General features: G+C 30.7%; 1 protein-coding gene across 1 annotated transcript; it reads left to right on the top strand.

Annotated features, from left to right (window-relative positions):
- Window positions 1-22983, top strand: LOC139506908 (protein SpAN-like; the record flags this gene model as incomplete). The annotated part of the gene is given in 13 exon segments (XM_071295578.1): window positions 1-59; window positions 1175-1339; window positions 4835-4909; window positions 9945-10019; window positions 12595-12676; window positions 14325-14444; window positions 15543-15615; window positions 17532-17723; window positions 20246-20372; window positions 20976-21092; window positions 21794-21903; window positions 22384-22502; window positions 22838-22983. Coding segments are annotated over 6 exon segments (790 nt in total), but the record flags the coding sequence as incomplete, so codon positions are not given.
- Window positions 22984-23519: the final 536 nt, after the last annotated feature.

Raw genomic sequence — 23519 nt, 5'->3', positions numbered from 1 at the left:
AAGAAGTAGCAAAAACCATTAATGAACTTGATAACATTTATGGAAGACAATTACGTGAGGTAAGTTTGTAAAACATTCTTAAACTAGATAATAATAATAATGGGGGGTCTATTAATAGCAAGGATTAACATTCAAACTATCTTGATCGGGTTTAAAATTAACTGATTCATTTATCAAATTAGATTATAATTTGCTTAAAAGTGTAGATTGTGCATGCGTATATGTGTTTAAAGATTAAATTAAAGATAGTCAATAGCTCCGCTCAATATCTCCATAGATAAACTAGCTCAGTTGAGGGTTCAAGTGGGAATAGAGGGTGCACGTTCCTCATTGATCGAAAGAGATATCATTTTGATCATTTATTCTTCCAAAATGTGTAAAGTATATCTACACTCTGTGGTATTTGTTCACTTTTATGGCCATATTAAACACCCTAGATCCGACCCGGAGCTTCATCATTTGTATCTCATAGGGAAAATTGGTGGCTGCTACGAGAATGTTGCAGCTTATGGTATATTTTATTACATTTATCACATATTACGCGCCTTCAGAATTGAAGCTAGTTTGTCTCGTGAAATAGTGTGGTTATCTATAAAATATATTAGCGAGTTAACGTCATACATGCAGGAAATAATACTTTCCTTTATAGATTAATCCCAATTTCGTTATCTCTTTAATTTGATGCATACTTTTAAAACTATTGTATTGCTCAAAGGCTACTGTGACTGATAGAAACGTATGCTATGATAGTATATATAAGACTTGAACTAAACGTTCATTATTGTCTATATGTTATTCAAGGGAGTTGTCTCGATAAAAGTAATACGAAATCTCATTATTTTAGTAATACGAAAAAGACGTTATATAAGGCTATCATTATAATTTAATGTTCCACCATCAAAATCCGTGGAATCCTGTTTTACGTCAATTCATACAACTAATTTTACTCATGTCTTATTTTCAATTATTGCTTATATATTTCCCGTATACTTAGTAAAAAAATGTCTTACAGATGTTTTGAAGAATAGAAGAAAACCCCGTTCATCGTACAGTACTTTGGTATTTTTTTTCTGTGTATAAAGCTTTTTACTCAATTTTTAATTGGATTTATACTTTGATAAGTGTGACCTTGATTAAATATATGACATTGCATTGTATGATACGATTATTTCAGATAAGTCAACACAGGCAATTACAGGATAAAGACGAAAGCTATATCAGCAATGATAAGGCCTTTCAAGGCAACCCACAACTTACGGAAAACTTACGGACACTTGACGAGGAACAAAACACGGAGGCAAAGGGTCTCGATGAGGGGTACAAATTTGATAAACCAACGGTATGTTTTTAAATCTATTATTCTTGGAAACGAAATAAGTAGTTAAAAAGAGGGCGAAAGATACAAAAAAAACAGATAAACTCATATATCGAAAATAAACTGACAACGCCATGGCAAAAAATGAAAGTGAGAGAACATCATCAATATAGCGGGAAGTAAATTTAAAGGATTTTGCTAACTTCTAGTAGTTATCCTCAATTTAATCTAAAGTAGGAGATTGAACTGAATTCTATCAAAGGTTTTAAAATTGAAAGATTATTACTTCGTCATATATTCGTCATACTTTCGATATATAATATACATGTTATTTAAAAAGAGTTGTCTTATTTCAAGTAGAGTTACAGTGAGTTGACTATGGGTGTTACTGTAAAACTTTACCTATAGCTCAACCTGTTTTTAAAATTGACAATACAATAGGAACTTTTAAATTGACTAGTTGGTATTGTGAGATTTAAATCTACCTTGATTCTACCTGTAGTTTTTTTATTTACCAGTTCTAACCTTACAGCATGCTTTTTTCATGAATTGTTTCTTTACCGAAGATTTTTCTTTTGATAGGGAAGAAAAAAGTTTTGGTTTTCATTGTTTTAAATCCTCAAATATCAAAATCATAGGTTTAATAAACAATTCTATTTATTTATTGACACTGATATTTGACATCTCATCCACAGTTCCAAAGATTTAAAAAAAATCCCAATGTTATTCATTTTTCACTACGTCACTAGATTTTTTTCTAAATCCATAGTATATATTCTGATTAACTCCCCATGATATACATCCAAATTAAAAAGGTGCAGAATCTTTACATAATTCAGAATCTTGTAATTTTTTCCCCATTTCAATTACTATATTTCAAATAGTTATCCTCACTTTACAAATATTTTGTTAAATATTATTCATATTTTTTTGCTATTTCACTTGATTTTACTATATCCAAAGGTATACATTTTTATTTCATTTCCTATGATAAATTTCTAATTAAACAATATTTGATCCAGAATTTTATAATTTCACATTCACTTAAAACATATCCTCACGTTAGGAATATTTTAGAATATTTTACTTTCATTTTTCACTTTTTCACTAGATTTAGACTATATCCACTGCATTAATTCAACTTTTATTTCATTTCCAAGATCCCATTAAAAAGGTGAATTATCTTAAGTTTGTAATAGATCCCAAAATAAAAAATGATTTTTTTTAAAATCACATTTAAAGCCACAGAAACATGTTGGATGAACTCACACTATATCTCCTACTTGAATTCCAGTTTTGAAATTTGAAACATAACTAAATCCCATCTTATGAAAATACTTATGAAAAGTCGTACTAACATAATAGTAGATTTCAAAGAAAAAACACTGCAAGGTATACTCCAAAGTTATTTCGAATGAATTATTTCTTCCTTGATACCTTCATGGCAATAAATTCTTGAAAAAAACAAATCTCATTTTAAGAAGCAAAATTACTATAAAAAGTCTGAGAAGTGAATTCAAATAAAATAAATCCAATATTGTATGCACAATGATGCCAATAGATTTCAAACATTGCAAATAATAATCCTAAATGGAAATCTTGAAGGGTCATGTGAAGAAATGAACAAAATATACATCTGAAAATTTAACTGTAAACACCTGAACAGCTATTTCTTGTTTCACTGGCAGCTGGACCATACTAAGTATAAGGGTTAGAATTTTAAAGAAAGATTTAGCATGTAAAAACAGTTTACATTAAACATATTAAAACACGTAGTTAATTGAATCTTTTACTGATTTAGAAATTTAGGTCAAAATTAGATAAATCATATATATCAGGGATTTAAAACAATGTAAACCAAAACTATTTATTTCCCTATCAATTTTTGAATAGAAAAATCCTAGGTAAAGAAAAAATTCATGAAAAAAGCATGCTGTAAGGTTGGAACTGGTAAATAAAAAAATACAGGTAGAATTAAGGTAGATTTTAATCTAACAATACCAACTGGTCAATTTAAATGTCCCTATTGTATTGTCAATTTTAAAAACAGGTTGAGCTATAGGTAAAGTTTTACAGTAACACCCATAGTCAACTCACTGTAATAAAAAAATTCCTCTGATGATGAGTGGCCAATTTTAACGTTTTTTTTTCAATTTGTAAAAACAGAATCTCATTTAATAAAATCTAATAACAAAACGATGATTTAAGTAATGACATTAATATTGGAATATAAGATGTCCATAACATTCTTATGGCATTAAAATTGAGAAAGGAAATGGGGAATGTTAAGCCACCACGAAGCGAAATGAAGAACCTTAAATAGATTCTAAGATATCAAAGTAAAAAGCGAATCTTGCAATATAATTAAATAAACATGTAAATTCTTATAATAACATCAAACAGCGATGTTTGCCAACTCGACGAAAAAGAACGCTTAAAAGTATACATCCGATTAGTGGTGAAGTCATTTCTTTCAAACAACTTTACAACGCATCTTACCAAAAGTAAAATTATAACATACCGAACTTCAAGAAAAAATCAAATTTGGAAAATTCAAAGTAACTGGACAAATTGCAAAATTAAAAGTTCAAATATATATAACGAAAATAAAGCATATTCCTGGCTTAGTACATATATATCCTTATGTAGAAATGTGTGGTTTTTATAGATAGCTCACGCTTTCAATTGAATGACAGTCGCATGCAAAATCATAAAGTTAACCATAATATGTGAATAATTCATCATTGGATTTTAGCACGAGTAACTAAAAATATCGTAAATCGATTTCGGAGTGACAAATTAAAGTAACAAAATAAATAGCAACTCAAGGAATTTATTATCATACGAAAGGGCTTGTTGTCTAATGTTCAGGTATCTATGCAATGATTGTAGACTCAAACAAATTAGACCGTTGGTTTTCCCGCTTGAGTGGTTTTACACTAGTAATTTGGGGGCCCTTTATAGCTTGTTGTTCGGTGTGAGCCAAGGTTCAGTGTTGAATGACGTACATTGACCTATAATGGTTTAATTTTTTTAAATTGTTATTTGGATGGAGATTTGTCTCATTGGCACTCACACCACATCTTCCTATATCAAATTAATATAGATGCATTTTTAAGAAAATAAAGATCAATAACGGAGTACTTTCTTGAGACAGTAATCTTATAAACTAAAATAATCTAAAAACACATTGGATCTAAAAGTGTAGAATTGCCATAACATTCAGCGCGTCATTATATAGAGATATCTTTTTAGAAATCATTTAAAACGTAATAAAAAATGGCTTTCGTCTGATATTGATCTTATATATTTTTTTAGATGTATTAGTAAACTCCCGACAAGAGTCTGGGTCAAAAATTTTCATGTTTATTTTTTTATTTTGACTCAGATCGTAACAAACCAAGGTTCAACCATTCTCAAAAAAGGTTCTCAGACATTCGAACATGTCGACACAGCAAAACAATACTTGAAGATCGATTTCCTCTTGAAAACATTGATTTTGTTTTATTTTTTTCACAGGATCTTGACCCTGATTCGGATTTGGCGTTTTTATTCAATGGAATGAGTATTGATGACCACGGAAAAATACACCAGGTACAATTTATTTCATAGATAATATATGTATTCAGTTTTAAAGTAACCCTCATTTTATCATTTGAAATACTTTAAGCAAACTTTATATGAAAATAAGGAGATGTTATATGATACAGAAAGGCAACTATTCAATAGAAAAAAGAAGATATGGTATAATTGACGATGAGACAACTGTCCACAAGAGACAAAATGACACAGACATTAACAACTATAGGTCACCGTACGGCCTTCAACAATTTTTATTTTATATTATTATATTAAGATAGCTAAGCACACGGCCTTTATAAACATCCATAAAATGTGAAAAGCCACGACATAATCAAGTGTAAATTAATTCAAATGAGAAATCTAGTAATACTATATAAGTGTAAACTATCGGATATGTTCCTTCTTTCCCTTTTCACGAGTGTGACCTACCGTATTATACTATTGTACCCGATTTGTTATAACATAAACAACACGACGGGTGTCACATGTGGAGCATGATATTCTTACCCTTCCGGAGCACCTGAGATCACTCCAAGTTTTAGGTGGGGTTTGTGTTGCTTGGTTTTTAGTTTTCTATGTTGTGTCTTCTGTACTATATTTTGTCTGTTTGTCTTTTCATTTTCAGCCATGACGTTGTCAGTTTGTTTTCTATCAATGAGTTTGACTCTACCTCTGGTATCTTTCGTCCCTCTTTTACATAGATTCTTGAAAATTATTTATTTAAATTGTTGAAAAAACCTCCACGGAGGAATGCCAAGTTATCACCAAAAATAGCAAAGAAGTCCTCGCAACCTTTAACTGTAACATGTGTAACATAAATAATATAATGTAAAAGTATGTTCATTTTAAATTTAAAACACTATTTTTTTTCATTATTGTTTTTGAATGCCTTCTTGGTCTTTGGGTATCTTCTTTGAAATGAGGTTGTTAGATTCAATGGTGATAGTTGGGTATTATCAATAAATTATAAAATTTGTGAATATACTTAAAATATTAAAGTTTTTAAAATTGTTTGATGATGATGACTTGATATATATGTATTGTACATACTCTGAGTTATGATGCTCATAAACGTTTTTTTTTTTATCATTTAAACATTTGGTCGTTCACGTACCAGAAGAAAGTTATTACTTAAACACATAGAAGTTGAATTGGTATCAAACGTGTAAATCGTCCCAATACTGTTGTCGATTTCAATTTCATTTTCTTATATTTACTTAAACGTCTTAGGATTTCAAGTTTTTGGGTTTTAGCGTTCCCCACTTTGGACGCAATATATACGAAATATTTACATTGAACATTGCATCGATAAAATATTCCTTTTTGTACATATAAAAGCGGTTTCTGATGATATACATTCCAGTGTATGTAAAGTGCGGATCCTAAAATACCATTTTCACTGTATATGCCATGCATTTCTGATGTAGAATGGTAAAATAAACAGACGAAAAAATTATGATTTTTGAAGAAAATGAAGAAAATTGTTCACATGTATTATATTTAGTGATAAATAATACAAGTTATGCAAAGTAAGAGATGGGAACGGGTTTTTATCGCGCCGGGAGCCATCCATACATGAAATATATATCGAAAAAGGTGAATATTTAGGACGTTTTACGAAGAAATCGTGCAGGTGATTAAAAACTAGCAGGAAAGATGGAGTTGCAAAAAAATATTCATTACAACACAATTATTAATGTTGTATAACGTAGAATAGCTTTTGTTATTCAGTTTGCTCATATTGTATTGAATTCAACTATGATGCTATCTTTATGCGAGTCATGTTTACTGTTGAATAATGAAACTTTACTTTCATTTACATTGTAGAGCGATTCATTAGTATTGTATATGCGGTGCATTTTCACTGTATGAATTTTATTAATTTTTTATGCATTAAATTCCAAGTTCTGTCGACTTGCACAAACAATAATTAAAGTAAGAAAAGGATTTGATAGTGCTGACTTTGAGATGAAAAGTTTGATTGAACACTCCGATAAATTCAATAGAATTAATATTGATTTCAAATAAAACACATCGTTGTCATAATATAACAATATGTGGATCATTTCAGAATTGAAAGAGTTTTTAGATTAATGCAAAATATTTTCAAATGCATGCCAATTTGATAAAATTCATGTTTCTGCAGTAGTCATACGCATGTGCAAACAAATGTTATCATTGGTATTTCGAGTATGGGTCTATTTACCAATCAGAAGAAGCAAGTCATAGATTTTTTTATAATTCATCAGAATCTTTATTTAAATGTAGTTATATTTATCCAATTCATTGAAACTTCATCACTGAATACGTACATCTCGCATGTTTATCGAAATAGAATGGGATAAAAACAACTATACTTTCTAATATTTTTTTATAAATCACTTCTTGACCAATTTCAATGAGGTTTTGAAGTAAGATTTTTGATTTTAGGTCCGGTTTTAAATTGGCCCACAGGGTCCAAAACAAAATTTGAGGTTCTTTGTAGGCTGAATCCATACATGATTGTGTTTATTATTTTTTTTTTCAATTTTGGCCCATTTAACAAGTTTGTGGGGTTCAAACTGTCAAGAAATAAATTCTTTTGGATTTCAACAACAGTTGAATATTTGGGGTACGTTTGAATCCTGAATCTTACCGTGTTTTTAAATTTGGAATTTTGGTGTTTTGAGCCAAGTTATCGAAATGGTCCACATTGAGGCCCAAAGGGTCCGAAATTCAACTTTTTTTTATTTCATCAAAAATGAAGTCTAGCTTGAATGTTGTGTACATGCTTACCCCGAACTGTTCGGGGTTCGACCTCTGCGGAAGTATCAAGGGTGATCTACAACACGTACATCATGTTCCAATGCAACTTTTATCAGTATACGTTTTTGACAAATAAAGTGTGCCCTACACAACTTGACTTGCATTTCAAGCTTTAATGACTTTGGATAATTATATGTCACATTGTCGTTTCATTCTATACAGTAAAGAACATGCAAGCAACAATCGAGCTAAAAACTATCTTTCCTTCAGAATATGGATGTTCAAGCATTTGGGGGCTCAACAATAGGGGAGGCAAGTGAAGATGAATCACAGAAAAAAGGACTAAAGTTAAGGAGGGGTCTTCATACAAATGCACGTATTGTCATTTCAAGACAAAATGGGTAGTTTGTTTTCCCAGGCATAAGAAGATCCCCACTAATGGGTTAAACAAATGTGACCAGTGTGAATTAAAATTTTAAGACTTCTCAATAAGTACCTGATTTGTACTCATTGTTCCAAACACTTCTAAAACAGAACTGGGCAGTAGCGGATCCAGAACTTTTTGTAAGGCGGGCCCGAAGGCTGACCTAAAAGGGGCTCAAGTCATGCATGCTTCAGTGATTCCCTATATAATCAACCAATTTTTTCAAAGCGCCCCCCCCCCCTGGATACGCCTATGCTGGCATAGCTTACCATATGAAGAAAGCAACAGGAACTTTTAATCACATCTGCTCGTTTTATAGTAAAACATTAAAATGCTTCGCTGACCGCAGAGATCGAACCCTGAACAGTTGGGGCAAATTTGGACATAATATTTAAGCAAATTTATGACGTTATATAGGTTTCTGACACAAGGTTAATTTGGTCGAAGATCTTAAATCGTATGCGCAATACTGTGCAACTGAAAGTTTCTTCCCGTCCCTAACATTTTGTTTTCCTTCTAGGATAAATAACCATCAAACCAAATCCCAGTCTTTCCTTTCTGGTAATGAACCTTGTAGTAAAATTTTAGAGAGGTCCATATACTTGAACACAATATATTGTCAGGAAAATAGAAAAATATTTGTTTTGCCATTTCTTTTGCCCCTAATTTCTGCATGTTTTGGGCAATTATCCCCGAACAAAATTCCAGTCTTCCCTTTGTGAAAGTGCGAAGAAGATCCAAAACCGTACATACAAGTAATTATCCTGAAACTACAAACATGATTGTTTTTGTACCTTTTTGTTCATTCCTAAACTGTTAGTACCATAACCCTAAAATGAAACCTAACATTCTACTTGTGGTATTGAACACTGTGGTACAATTTCAGAACAATCAAAATTCTTATACACAAGTAATTATCCTGAAACTAGAAACATGCTTCTTTTATGCCCCTTTTTCGTAAACGGTTGGAACCATCATCCCCAACATTATCCCAACCTCCCTTTTGTGGTATTGAACCTTCTTTAAAATTTATATAGATCCATTCACTTAAATTAAAGTTGTCCGGAAACCAAATGGATCTTCGGACGACGCAGACAATAACGACATCATAGCAATATACGATCCGGAAAAAAAAAACATTGCGGGGAAACATTTCAGTTTACAGTTCACACATGTCAATACTGTGGGAAAACGTATAAATGGCCAGCCAGTTTCTATAGACATATACAAGTTATAAATAGATATAAATATCAAAGTAATCAAATAAGTTTTTTCATTTGTTGCAAGTCTAATTATAACATTAATCTACAACAAAAATTCATCGCATTTTCGAAAATTCTACATCAGAAATGAATGCCATACAGTGATAATTAATCGCATCTATAGTGAAAATGGATCGCTTTTAATAACTGATATTCTATGTTATGTTGCTTTTATAACACATATTTGAACTTCAATACTGTTATTTTACATTAAAAAGGCACATCATAATGAAAATATGTTAAAATTTAGTTTCAAATCAATTATTTTGGTATTTTCAAAACGTAAACAAATAAAGTTTTACCATGATCCTTTATTCTACAATGAAGATACTCGCATACAACAGTGAAAATGAACTGACTGGATTCGCACTTTATATACACTGCATTCTCTTTGACAAAATCACATGTTACATTTAAATTGATATGAAAGATTTGTAGTTGGTTTACACGTTATTATAGGTGTCACCTTCAAAATAGTGTTGCTATAAAAGAATAACAATGACTAATTTAAAAGTGATTCAATAGCACAGTTACCACATAATGATATTTTTGCATGTCTGCGTTTTTCCTTTATTACCATAACCATATTAATGACATTTTTTTTTCTCTGTTTTAGCCCATTGGACGTCATATCAAAGATAAAACGAATGCCATTGCAGACAACTTAGACTACCATCCGGCCCCTCCTTCTGTGAGTGGTTTTCTTTAAAGATTTTGAGATTTTAAAGATTTATTCAAGTAATGTCTAGTGATATGAATATAAAAGAACAATATTTAATATATGATGACGGAAAAAACATTTGGGCTGACTCTGGAAAATACAGTATGAACGATAAGGACAGAATCTCAGCTTCGTATTAGGCTATATCAAAGAGATGTTCAAGAATTTTTTAACATGCAGAGACCGTTTCATAATGGGTCCAAAAGAATTGAATCCTCACCTTCCTTTCCAATTTGATTTCGTAAATGTTTATATCCTAGTCAACAAAAGAAACGATACACAAGTTTGAACTACGATTTATTATGAAATATAACAAATATAAGAAAACTGCAACGAAAAACATTCATTTACAAAGCAAATGCATATGATTAAAAGAATTTGACCAAATTGGAAAGTTAGAAAATACCGAGGTATTATAGAAAATGATGACAAGAATCGGAACTTGATTTCGAAGAAGAGAATTAAGTATTCCAATATCGACAAAGGCATTCAACATTTCAAGCAGACATTTTTTAAGTTTAAAAGTGTTAAGTTTTGAATTTTTGGGTGAAAAACGAATTTTGAATTTACAAAAATTTACTAAAAAAACCCCCGACTTTTTGCCTTAAATCAATGGGTTTAATGAGCAAATAATATTCTGTAAAAATTAGGCCGATAGGGAAATTATTCACCTTGGTGTATTGTATACAATTTCGTCAAATATGGAACATGCATTGCCTTGTATCGTTTTTCTTTGTTATCTAGTATACATATATACATCGAACACAGTTGAATGAATCTTAGGTCAACTTGAATTGTTAAAACAGAACTAGAATAGGAAATTCCGACAAAACGATTTTCATTGCCGTCATGTAGTCAGCACACACCGTCAGTTCATAGTTTGTCAGGGGCGTAGCTAGAACGAAACGAAGTGCAAGCAACTCCCGCCGAGCGTAGCGAGGCGAAAAAATTTTGGGACCCTTTTCTGCAGATTTTTTTTTTTTCGGTTTTCGGTCATAGGACGGTTAAAAGAGGAGCTACATGTAAAAAGGACTTATAAACAATATATGAATGAAAACTATTAATTAATCTTCTGAATAGAGTAAATCATGGTAAATTGAATACATAAACAACACATTACTCAAAATTGTCCAAAATCTGCTCTTCGGGTCTAGGCAGAAACGAACTTCTCTATTACTTTGTCAATATTAACACTGAATTCCCGATGCAGTAATGCTAGCGATGATAACCTGTCGTTGTTCATTGTTGATCGTACATTTGCAAGTTTTCAACAGACGTAGTACCTTGATATATCTCCACGGTAGCACTCGCGAGGTGTTATAAATCAGCGTACGTGTTCGCCATCGAGCGACCTCCCAATTGAATTCGTCAAAATTACATGCCAGGTCAGTTTCGTATGTCTCAGAGATTTCTTCGTTTGTTATATTTCCAACAACACAAGGAAGCAGATACGGCGCAAAGAAGCGATTTTCTAATAATACCAGACGCGACTCCACTCTCCAGTTTCATTATCATATGATCTTTGAACGCAAAATATAATGAGACTTTCAATACTGTTTTGGCGTGTTTGAAGGGTGATTGGGTCTTGTTGTCTGTCGAACACATCACCTCGGGATCTGATAAATCTAATGCCGATTGGTACATCTCATTCCAAACAGATAAACCGTACTCAGTAAAATGTAGACTGAGTATAACAAATTCAAATCTTGTAAAAGATACAAGTTACTGTCCGATTTTGTCATGATCTCCAATAAAACTTTTATTTTGAAACCAAATGCCGTTATTTAATGACATTTCATTTATCAAAAAAAAGTGACAACATATGTGTTTCCTTTAATCATTTAATTTATATTTTTATTTTGCCATATTTTTTTTGGATGCCGAATCGATGTGCACGCAACTGCGTGTTAGCGTATATGCAGCTACGCGCCTGTTTGTTCATGTGAGTAGGCGAAACATATTGCAATTGCTGTCAGCATCTTCTAACCGCCAATGACAAAAATTTATAGCAATATGAAATAAAAAATAAATCATTGTCGTCTAGTTCCGAAAAAAAAGCGTATCGAGCATCCCAAGAGTATAAAAAAAATAATTGCTTTTAAAGCTTGTTTAGATAATTCATAATTTGCTTTATAGCGAGCTAAACCTCTCACCTATGTGCTAGAAGATCAAATTCAGATATAATTACAACAATGTGTGAATAAAACAAACACACATACTAGGTAACAATGTAAAATTAGGGGTATAACAGTCAATATTTTGTAATGACCTAAATCACTATAAAAAAACAAATATGTCAACAAAGAAAAAGATAAAATTTGCAAATACATAAAATTTCCAAATGTTATGTAATTAAGATATGCATAAACTCAAACATTTCAAAATAGATACCGGCATTGAAATTTTTTCTCGCCATTACTTCTTCATCTCGTAATGAATGTAAATGAAATTAACACATGACTTAAAGGGAACCGGTAAACAAAACAGATTACCGTGCTCACAGTTCTTATTATTTTAATGTTAGTATATATTCGTTTCTTTTAAGGCTTCATCTAAGAGAAATTTTTTCCGGACTTTTAGTTTTTGGCCGAATGGAATTGTTCCTTATGAGATTAATGCAGCGTTTAGTAAGTTGATTCTTATTTAAGACTTAAACGGTACATTTTATTATATTTTATCATAAACATACATACATGTATTATTAGTTACCAAATGAAACAAATAGATAAAAAAAGACATTTTGTATAGCTTTTGGTCTTCTACCAAACTCAGTCAACAAGTCTCGTTTTCAAACATTAATTCAAATGAAGTGTCCACTGTTAAATCTGGAAATTAATGCTTGCATAATTTAAATACATGGTGTAAACATGATTATCAGTTAAATAATTTAATAGGAGACATGCGTTACCTGTGACAAGATACGAAGTCCGTATCAATTACATTTTTTCTTAAATATAACAAATTACAATGTTAAAAAAAACGGAAATAGCACAACGATGTTGGTTCTTTGTTACTCAAAGTCTCCTGATAAAATAGACCGAAAACGAAAAAGAAATAGATTTCTGCGAAAAATCGGGAAAATGAAAAAGTTATAAAAAAAAGTTAACGATTTTGAGTTTATTAGTTCATTAGAAATTATATATTTTTTTTTAAATTTTTTTTATTGATTTTTCTACCGTTAAAGGTTTCGTCCCCTTTTAAATCTATACATTGTTTGCATTAAAATCGAATTTATGGAATTACAAGTCTTTGACCCGACACAGATTAACATTTAAAACTTATCGGAGTACCTTACAAATATTTTTTTATAATGACAATAAAAACTGTAATTCGATGACAAAGACGCAAAACCAAGGCCATGTTAACCAAGAAGTTTACGGTTCCATATTCGTGCTTCGGGCTGTTAATGTAAATTTATTGATTGTGTCTTAAATATTACAATTTCGTTTTCATGGTGTAATTTGTAAATTCATTGATTGTGTCAAATACCCTAGTGTAACGTTTTTGTGAGCGTGGCTTGTAATGCATTCATAAGAGATGACACAAAGGTAACATTTAGATGAAATCAGTACCGTTTAATTTTGAGTCAAATCGAATTCTTCTGGTACGCTTGGTACTTTTTTCCCAAATAAGTTTTAAAACGTCGGTAAACTCTTCTTATATTTTGCAAATTGTCACTATGAAGCAGGGATGTGTAAATTTAAGGTTTCGAATCAAATTGATCATTCGACAATCGGAAAGACCCTTACAGTACTATCTCGATGACATCTTTATCAATTTATACAATTCAGATTTCTTTATTTATCTAATTTATAATTAATCTTTATATCTAATTAGTTTTGTTTGTTTGGCTATCTTTTTTTTTTTATTCTTTAAATTCTTTTATCTATTTGGTTTCTTTAAATTTTATTTTATTTTAAACACAATACTCTGATATATCTCATTGTTACTTTCATCATGTTTGATAATTCTAATATTCGACACTAGAATATGGCCTCGCAATTTTCGAGGACACCTTTATCAATGAATATAGTTATATATTTAGTTTATCTTATTCATTATCCTTTAATACCTTATTAGTTTCACTTATTTGCCGATGTTTATTTGGTTTGACTTTTTTCACAAGTAAAATACTGTTTACTAAATCATTTCAGAAAACGTCTTTGACATATTTGCTTTATAGATAAAGCTAAAACCCAATAGTATCATTATTCTTTCTCCTTCTGGCAAAGCCAGATAAAACATATAATTATGAAGACAATTTTGTATTTGCAGATGCTAAACAGAGAATACGAATTATTGATGCAATAGCAGAGTTTAATAAAAAACATGTGTAAAGTGGATACCATATGACATTAATACTCATATTCACTACGTTGAATTCGTTACTCATGCGTGAGTTTATATAGGAACATCATTTAATGTGTCAAAGATACTAATAACTTATCACTAATGATAACAAAAATCAAAAACAATACCGCACAGTATAACAGACTACATCAACCACCATAACCCTAATCCTGTAACACTTATTCCGAAGAAAGCAGATGCCAGAAAGTATGATTTTGTACAGGAACAACATGTGGTTGGGTTGAACTAGTTGTACATGCGTCTTAACCTTTCACTTTGTCGTAATTCATTTACTTTAAGCACACTATTTCACAGTAAGGCTATAAATAGGACGACCGCTAGCTTTAACATGGAATAAAAATAGCCACAGAATTTTTTAAAGAGGACCACATTGTGTTCGTCTCTTCAGGAAGCTAAATACGTTAAATCCTTTTAATTATTTATTTCTGACTTATATAAGATCTAACAATTCATGAAACTAGATAAAGCCTGGTATTCTTGATAGTTATAGCAATGCTGTAACGGTGGTCAAATCGTAACAATTTTCTTTGAACAAAATTCTAAATAGGAAAATTCTACCAAAAAGAAAAATCACAAAAAGTAGTGAACGCCGAGGAAATTCAAAACCGAAAGTCCATAATCCAATGGCAAAATCAAAAGCTCAAACACATCAAACGAATGAACAACAACTTTCATATCTCTAAAGTAGAAAATGGTGGATTAAATCTCGTTTTATAGTTAGCGAAACCTCTCACTTGTAAAATTCCATGATATTATCCCAAATTGATTTGGGATGAAAGACGAAAACATTTTTGCTACTGGTAAACAATAATATATTAGATTCAAACATTTGATTTACAGTTATAAATATCCACGAATAGTTGTCGCTATTTTTTTTTTTATCGTACATCATCGTTGAAAATAGTCCTACACGAGGCATCAGTTTAAACGTTCCCATTTAAAACGGACTGCAAGAACACTGTACTATACCACAGTTAACCATGATTTAATTTTGATAACTCAAGGATACCTAATCAATGGTTTACACTAGTATATCTCGTTATCAAATACCTGTTATAGCTTTATATACAGATTTTTATTCACACCCATACTTTTAATCATTTGATTTCTTACTACTTGTAGAAAATGCATTTCGTTTGTTGGTAAAGTTTCGAAAAGTCCACAAATAATAGGATTGGCTAACAGCTGTGTAAACGTATGTATTGGATATTTATGTTTTTTGTTTCTTTGACAATTAGCAAAACGATTATTTTCATTGTCATTCTCATTTCAAATAATATGATTTACATCAGCAAATACAATTGTCTTTATATTAGAGAAAAACAGAAGATGCCAAGGGACATTCAAATATAACAATATGTCCTCTTTAAGGTAGCACAATACAAAGATTTTTCATCCCCAATCAGACACCTTTAAATTGAAGTAATTCCACTTATCTTTCTTTAAATTTTATAAATAAGGTACCAAAAGAAAGAAGAAGGATTAATCTTTCAAATTGTGATAATTTCATTATGACATAATTATTACATAATTAATTGTTATGTAATAAGTTGCCATATTGTGATTTCCATACTTGAATGAATTTAGCTTCTTTGTTATTCATTGCATCCCAAAATATTTCATAGATTCTTGCACAACACAGTTTGACCTCCAAAACAGTGTCTCAGATTTTTCCTATTGCATTTTATTCTCTCATAAATCTTCAATGAAGTTTGCAACATCAATTCATAAGAGACCATCAAATTCAATTGGGTATAAAATTTGTTCTATTGATGTTTTTGGAAATCTGAGACACAGTTTTGGAGGTCAAGCTGTGTTGTACAAGAACCTTGAGAATATTTTGGGATGCTATGAAGAACAAAGAAGCTAAATGCATTCAAGTGTAGACATCACAATATAGCAGTTAATTACATAATAATTAAATATGTAATAATTACGTCATAATGAAATTATCACAATTTGAAAGATTAATCTTTCTTCTTTCTTTTGGTACCTCATTTATAAAATATAAAAAAGGATGAAATGAATTACATTAGTTTAAAGTTGTCTGATTTGGAGTGAAAAAAATCTTTGTATTGTGCTACCTTAAAGCATTATATATAGTTTACAATTTCAGTTCAAATGAAATAATTGAAATGATACTCAATATTTCTTTAAAAAAAGGCAAGGTATGAATAGGTTTTATAGAAAAAGGGTAATATTATCTTTGAAGAATTTAGATTTTATTGAATTCCACGAAGAACAAAAATACAACTTCAATTTTGATTTTGTAAGGTCTGTGTTCAATTGTTAGGGCGAGGGGGGGGGGGGGGGGGGGGGGGGGGGGTATCCCTGCAGTTATTGATTTTAATTTTTAAAAAAATAACCATAACTGAACAATAGACTTTTAAAAATTTACGTTGGCGCATTTTTTAATTCGGCTTATTGAATTTATTTACAGTGAAAAAAAAATGAACATCTATATCTAACTCCATTCAAAAGATAACACTAAAAGCACCAGGTGCTTTCGTATATCTAATATGGAAAGTACTAGTCGGAAGAGGTTAAGTCTGTTAGACCTAGTTGTCCATGGTAAAACGATAACTCTCGTGATTAAGGATGTACTTGGGTGAGGTTAGGTAACAATTAAGAAATTAAGAAATTAAAATTGATACTATAAGCTAGTAGAGCATCAATTACGGATAAAGATAAGCTAAAAATATTGTTAGTTTATGGACCTAGATATTTGAGATTTAAAATATGGCGGGAAAAGGCTGACTCAAACTTTTACCTTATATTTGCATTGGTATCATTTGGGTCTCAAAACAAAAGAAAGAAAATCAAGAATCGTCTAAAGTTTTGGTAAATGACCATTCACGAGAAAAAAAAAACACTTATATGAAAACAATAATAGGTTTTATGGGGCAAAATATTTTACTTTGTATTGTATGAATAAACACCAAGGAGTTCAAACATTTGACACAAATTCCAAAACCTCACCTAAGTACACTCGTAAGATAACTGATTGCATTTCGGTATAAAAATACAAATTAACAAATAGACCCTGACACTATGAATAATATAATGTTCCTATTTTCTATGATATTTCAAGTTATAGTGTTACTTTTACAGCAAGGAACAATTATTCATGAAATGCTACATGCCATTGGTTCTTGGCATGAAATGGCTCGAAAGGACCGAAACAACTATATGACTGTTGATATGGACAATGTTATTAAAGGAGCGGGATCTAACTTCTATGTAAGACAAACAAGTGACATTACTCCATTTGATCCAGCATCCGATGTAATGTATGGTGTATATGTAAGTCTTATTTAGCCCAGTAGTCAGCACTTTATGTGCTGGCATGAATTATCATTGATATGGTTATATTTATAAATTAACTGTTTACAAAATTTTGATTTTTTGAAATACTAAGGTTTTTCTACCTCAGGCATAGATAACCTTAGCTGTATTTGGCAAAACTTTTAGGAATTTTGGTCCTCAATGCTCTTCAACTTCGTACTTTATTTGACCTTATTAACTTTTTTGGAATCGAGCGTCACTGATGAGTCTTTTGTAGACGTAACGGACGTCTTGCGTATAACGAAAATATAGTCCTGATATCTATGATGAGTTTATTTAGAATCAGCATTTCTTTTTATTTTCGGGTGTCTGTTACATTATTTCTGAGAATACATCCCAATTATAAATACGTCAGAATTCTACTTCGTCAAAGTTATATCGTCATTACGCAAGTTAATTTTTCAATCGTAAAAATTGAAGCCTTTGTAGGGATGACGCACTGTTAATTTTTAAAACTCTTGAAAACCAATAAATTTACCCACATAGCACAACTACGATCCTTATATGCCAGTTGTATTCTAAAAGACAATATATCTACTAGCTAATGAGCATCAAATAATGTACTTGTGTGCATTCACTCAACGTGGAAACTTATGTCTAATCGGTTGTCATAAACATTATAAAAGAAATCTAATTAATTCTTTTGTGGAAGGGCAGATTAAACAATTCAGTGGTTGAAGACTATAAACCATAATTCTCACATACTAGTACAATTTGTTTTCTCGAGAATATGCATTTTTAAGATCCAATATGTCGTCAAGTACTTCTAGTAAAAATTTGTTATTCGAACACACTTACTCTGTGTTTGTGATTCATTATAGATCATTATAACGGCATTTCACTTGACCCATACATTTCATTTTTTAGTACTGTGAATATTTGATGTTATAAAGTCAACCTGTAGCCTTGCTATATAAAAATGATAGAATCTGAAGTGAGATGTTGTATCGATACTCTTGCATTATACGTTTTTAAGGCAAAACACTCAACACAAACACGCTCTAACATATAAATGCACTCGATTTTCTCTTAACCATGGAAGTGTAACCTATTTTTGGTAAAAAGAAATTGAGTCACATTATGGAAAGGAAGAAACTAAAATCGAGGAACAAATCGATTTATATGTTTCCCGTTCGTGGTATTTTTATTTCCAACTAAAACGACACTTATGTCGTCGACTTGTTATTAAATTGTTCTGTTAAGTTATGTAATAGATACATTGAAAACTTATTCAAATTGTGTTTTTCTGAGAAAATACATCGTAATTTATCCGAAAACTGTCATTTTAGTTGTTTCTATTAAACACTTTTGAAAGTTTTGTTACTATAGTAAACATAACAGTAATCATGTATCGAATACAATACAGTTATCTCTTAATTACACTATCTGGCTGATACGGGGGCTAATGTAGGCTTTTCGTGATTTGTTTTTTAATCAGAAATGATGTTAAGTCCGCATTTATCCACTTTCGACATTGACTATTATGTTAGATTTGCCAAACTCTATGAATTTGAAACTGAACATAAAACAAAATCTACATTAACATTGTAATATTCAAACAAAATGTGTATTTGATAAATCCTTATATAGAGAGATATATAACCGAGTCATCAAGATGTATCACTAAATATTGCCCCCATGAATTTTTTCTACAGCAAATATGTAGGTATATTCAATAAGGTGTTTCTTTTAAAAATATTATGATTCAATGTAATCCTCCAGCTGAGCTAGTAGTATGTGATTTTTGTAAATATTACAAAACATACTGGAAAATGTGGGCGGTTATATTAAAACTTTGATTTATAACTCGCGTTCTAGTCAGTGTTGGCATTTCATATATCAATTTAAATCTGAGATTTAGACGACTAACGAAAATAGACAGTTTGCTTCCTTTCTTGACATAGATGGACAACTTCAAACTAGAACCTATGACAAACGTTATATGATATCAATTTTCCAAAAAACTTGCCACTGCTCAGCAGTAAACTGCTACAAAGCTTATCATATTATTATATGGTGCTCGTATATTTTGCATGGTTGTTTATTGAGACAAAGAACGTAAGTCTTTAGAAAACATAACAATAGTTTAATATGTAATTAAACATTACATTTTGACTGATTGTGGAGGATCGCAGGGAACTAAAACAGTATCGACTTATCAAGTTTCGCCCCTTTTAGAGTTTATAAGATTCCATTTGGTTATAGTTTTAGCGCCACTTTGTCTTCTTCATGGATTTCCGAGATATGAAGATTGATAGACTACTGTTGCCTAAAAATGTTGCATACACGTGACTCTTTTTAATTGATTTAAGATATTTGTGTTTCTTTCTTATTCATAGAACGAAAATTAATAATTTTAGCATTAAATTATATTGCCTTTATAATTTCATTTTGCTTAAGATGCATCAATATTTTGTGTAATGAAATGCATAGACTGTGTTTTATTTCTTTAAAGGTAGGTATTTTTTTGTTGTTTTTAGTCATTCTCCAAAAATGGAGATAAAACAGAAATCTTTCATGACTGGAGACAAGAGTTTCTTGCAGGAACTGGTAAAACTCTGAGTTTCTATGATATTGCTGATGTTACTGCAGCTTATGGATGTACTGGTGAGAGAAAATCGTCAATGATACTGTTTAATTGTTGCAAGATAGAACCTATGTCAGTGTTTATTACGTGTTCTGTATGTTTGGTTTTACAATATAAACTCTCTGACAAAGTATGTGATACATGATATGTAGATACGTATAAAACATAATTGGATTCATTTTTACAGTAAAGTATTTTAAAGGTTTCCAACCCTTAATGATCAGAAAATTTACCGAAATGATTGGAGATATGCAAAATTAAACTAAAACCGAAGAAAACAAATCAACTATGAGAGGAAAAAAAGTAAAAAAAATTCATACATACATACAATAAATATATGTATCTTCAATGAAAAATAAAATTTCCGAACATATTCCTTATTTGTTATTTATTATGTGTTTATAATGATAAAATTGTTTGCAAATATAAGAGATGTATTATGGGCATAGCTTCATAAAAGATAGTATTTTTTATGTTAAAATTTCAAACGATATTTTTGTGATTGATCTTAATTTCGCATTTTCAAAATAAGTTATTTTATAATTTAGAATAAGGACCATGAGGTTTCTTGCCCTATTTTTCAAATTTATATCAATAACATGCTATCTGTACTACTATTTTAGATTCGTGTGTCTCACCACCTACCTGCCAGCACGGAGGATTTATTGATCAAACTTGTTCATGTGCTTGTCCTCCAGATTTAACTGGCACTGTTTGTCAACAACTTGATCAAAGTAGTTGTAAGTTAATTTTGATTATATAGTGTCTTCAACCGCAGTGTGATGCATTGAACATTTTTATTTTACATTTTAACATGTATACTAGTATACAGTGGTTTTTTCTTTCGTGAAAATAAGACTTCAAATAATTTCTGCTTCAGAAGTACTTTTCTCCATTTATCATCATCTCGAACACTCAAAAACAAATAATTACATGCAAGGAATTTACAGATGAATAAACACGTAGGAAGCTATCTGAATAAAATATAATAAAAAGAAAATCACAGTAAATTTAATTAGTATTGCCTGATGGATTTGGAATTGTTATTTTCTTAGTAAATCGTAATTTATCAAAATTGGGGTAAAGTCAAAATATATATTCTATATCATATCAGTAACCAGACACTGACTTGAGTTTGATGATACACCCGAGAACTAACAATCTACCAGCAGTGGAATCAATCCAGTTAATAAGTTTATTCCAAGGTTTTGATAGCATTGAGATGTCATTTTTCATGTATTGATGAAAGATTAAAATTTCTAAAATCTTTTTCTATAGGTAAATATGAAACCTGAAAAAGTAAAGATTCATTAAATTGACGCATACATTTAAGATAATAATGAATCATTAAATGATTTGGAAATTGGTGTTATATATGATAGAAACGGCGGTAATTTTGAATTATTGAAATGACATAGGAATGTACTGATACTGATTTCAGCAAATTGTGGAGGTACTATTAATATAGCAGACGGTGAAACATATTTCCTGACGTCACCAAATTACCCCTCGAATTATGACACTGGTTTGAAGTGTGTATGGTTCATACAGGTAGGTATTGTTAAAGCACTTAAATCACATAATGATATATTTGATAAGCAGTGGTAAATTTTGTTTTTATATTTGGATATAGTATTGAATGCATGTTAACAGAGGTATTTGTGAAGATTCAAGAGCGATATTTGTATTTTTGTATTATTACCTTTGATTAATGAATTTGATCTACTGTAAGAGTTGGTTTCAGAGGTTCGTATTGTTTTTAAAGATATAGCAGCTGTTGTATGTAAAATATCAATAATATGTTTCCGGCTGTTCTGTGTTTGTTCAAGGCTCCGTGTTGAAGGCCGTACTTTGACCCATATTTTATTTTGACTTTTTATACATTGTGACTTGGATGGATAGTTGTCTAATTGGCACTCATATCACTGCTTCTTACTTCTACTTACGTAGACGAAATACAAGTCAAGTTTAGCAAATTATAATCCAAATAATTTCTTTATTGAGTTATTTAAAGTCTTAATCATTTTACAGGGAGATCCTGGCAACCATATAAGAGCAACTGTTACCGATATGGATATAAGCTATAGCAAAAATACGTGCTATCATTGGATAGAAATAGTTTATTACCTCCTTGCCAACAAAGGTCCAGAGTACGTTATGTAATCTATAGTATGCAACAAAGTCATAAAAGAAAATTGCTTATATAATTTAATTAACAATGAAATTATTAAGATATTCAAACAAATATTCAAGGTGAATCCTACAAAGAAGCATAACACAGTCGCAGTCAAAAACGTATCGTTAAGAATGCTATACGCGTGCAAATTATGTAGTAACATACGTTTTGACCTTCAAACTTTCATGATCATAGCAATTATTTAAACTACTGCTGTTAATTGCCTGACATTTTTATGACAAATTGTTTAACGAATGATGCTACAATTTTCTAAAACTTTATCAGTATATAAATAGTTATTCTTTATAGGAGATGCGGTATTACGGACCATGAAGTCTGGGATACATCTTCTGACGGAGAAATGAATACAATGATCATCAAATTTGACAGCTTTGTAGGAAGTGATAAGGCTGCTGGCCGGGGTTTCAATATTACATTACAATCAATTGGAACAGGTCGGTATATATAAGTAACATTTTTGTAACTATCGTCAAATCGTTTACTATTTCAAAGAAGGCAATTCGTTTCCTTATATGGTACTGTTTAAACTATTTTTTTTGTGTTTTTGTGTATATGTGTATCATAGTATAATAAGATTATCTAAAAGCCACAGCCAGTAATCATTAGGTATAATATAAGTATTGTGTAAGAAGATGACCTGAACAGGTAGGGTAAAACCTGCCAAACGAGGAACTATTCCAAACTGATAAAGAATCCCTTATTTGAGTCATCATTTGATAGCGCTATAAAAACAAAATTTTCATAAAATGGGTCTTATAACTTTTATTAGCACTCTATAGAAAATGGAATTACTTCTCCCAAGATACTACATTTTTATTATTTTTTTTTAAAGTAAGTAGCTTGGAAAACAGACAATTTGTTTTGAAGTTTTCATATGCTTTTAACTTCTTAGTAAATAAAGATATGTCTATTCATTTTTGGGAATGTTTGATGCATTTATTATGAAGGTGTGCCATTTTAAGAAGATTAA

The sequence above is a fragment of the Mytilus edulis genome, unplaced genomic scaffold, assembly GCF_963676685.1.
Source record: "Mytilus edulis unplaced genomic scaffold, xbMytEdul2.2 SCAFFOLD_663, whole genome shotgun sequence".
NCBI classification, from domain to species: Eukaryota; Metazoa; Mollusca; class Bivalvia; order Mytilida; family Mytilidae; genus Mytilus; species Mytilus edulis.
Note: the sequence above shows the minus strand (reverse complement) of the source record. Positions and strands in the feature narration are given on the sequence as shown.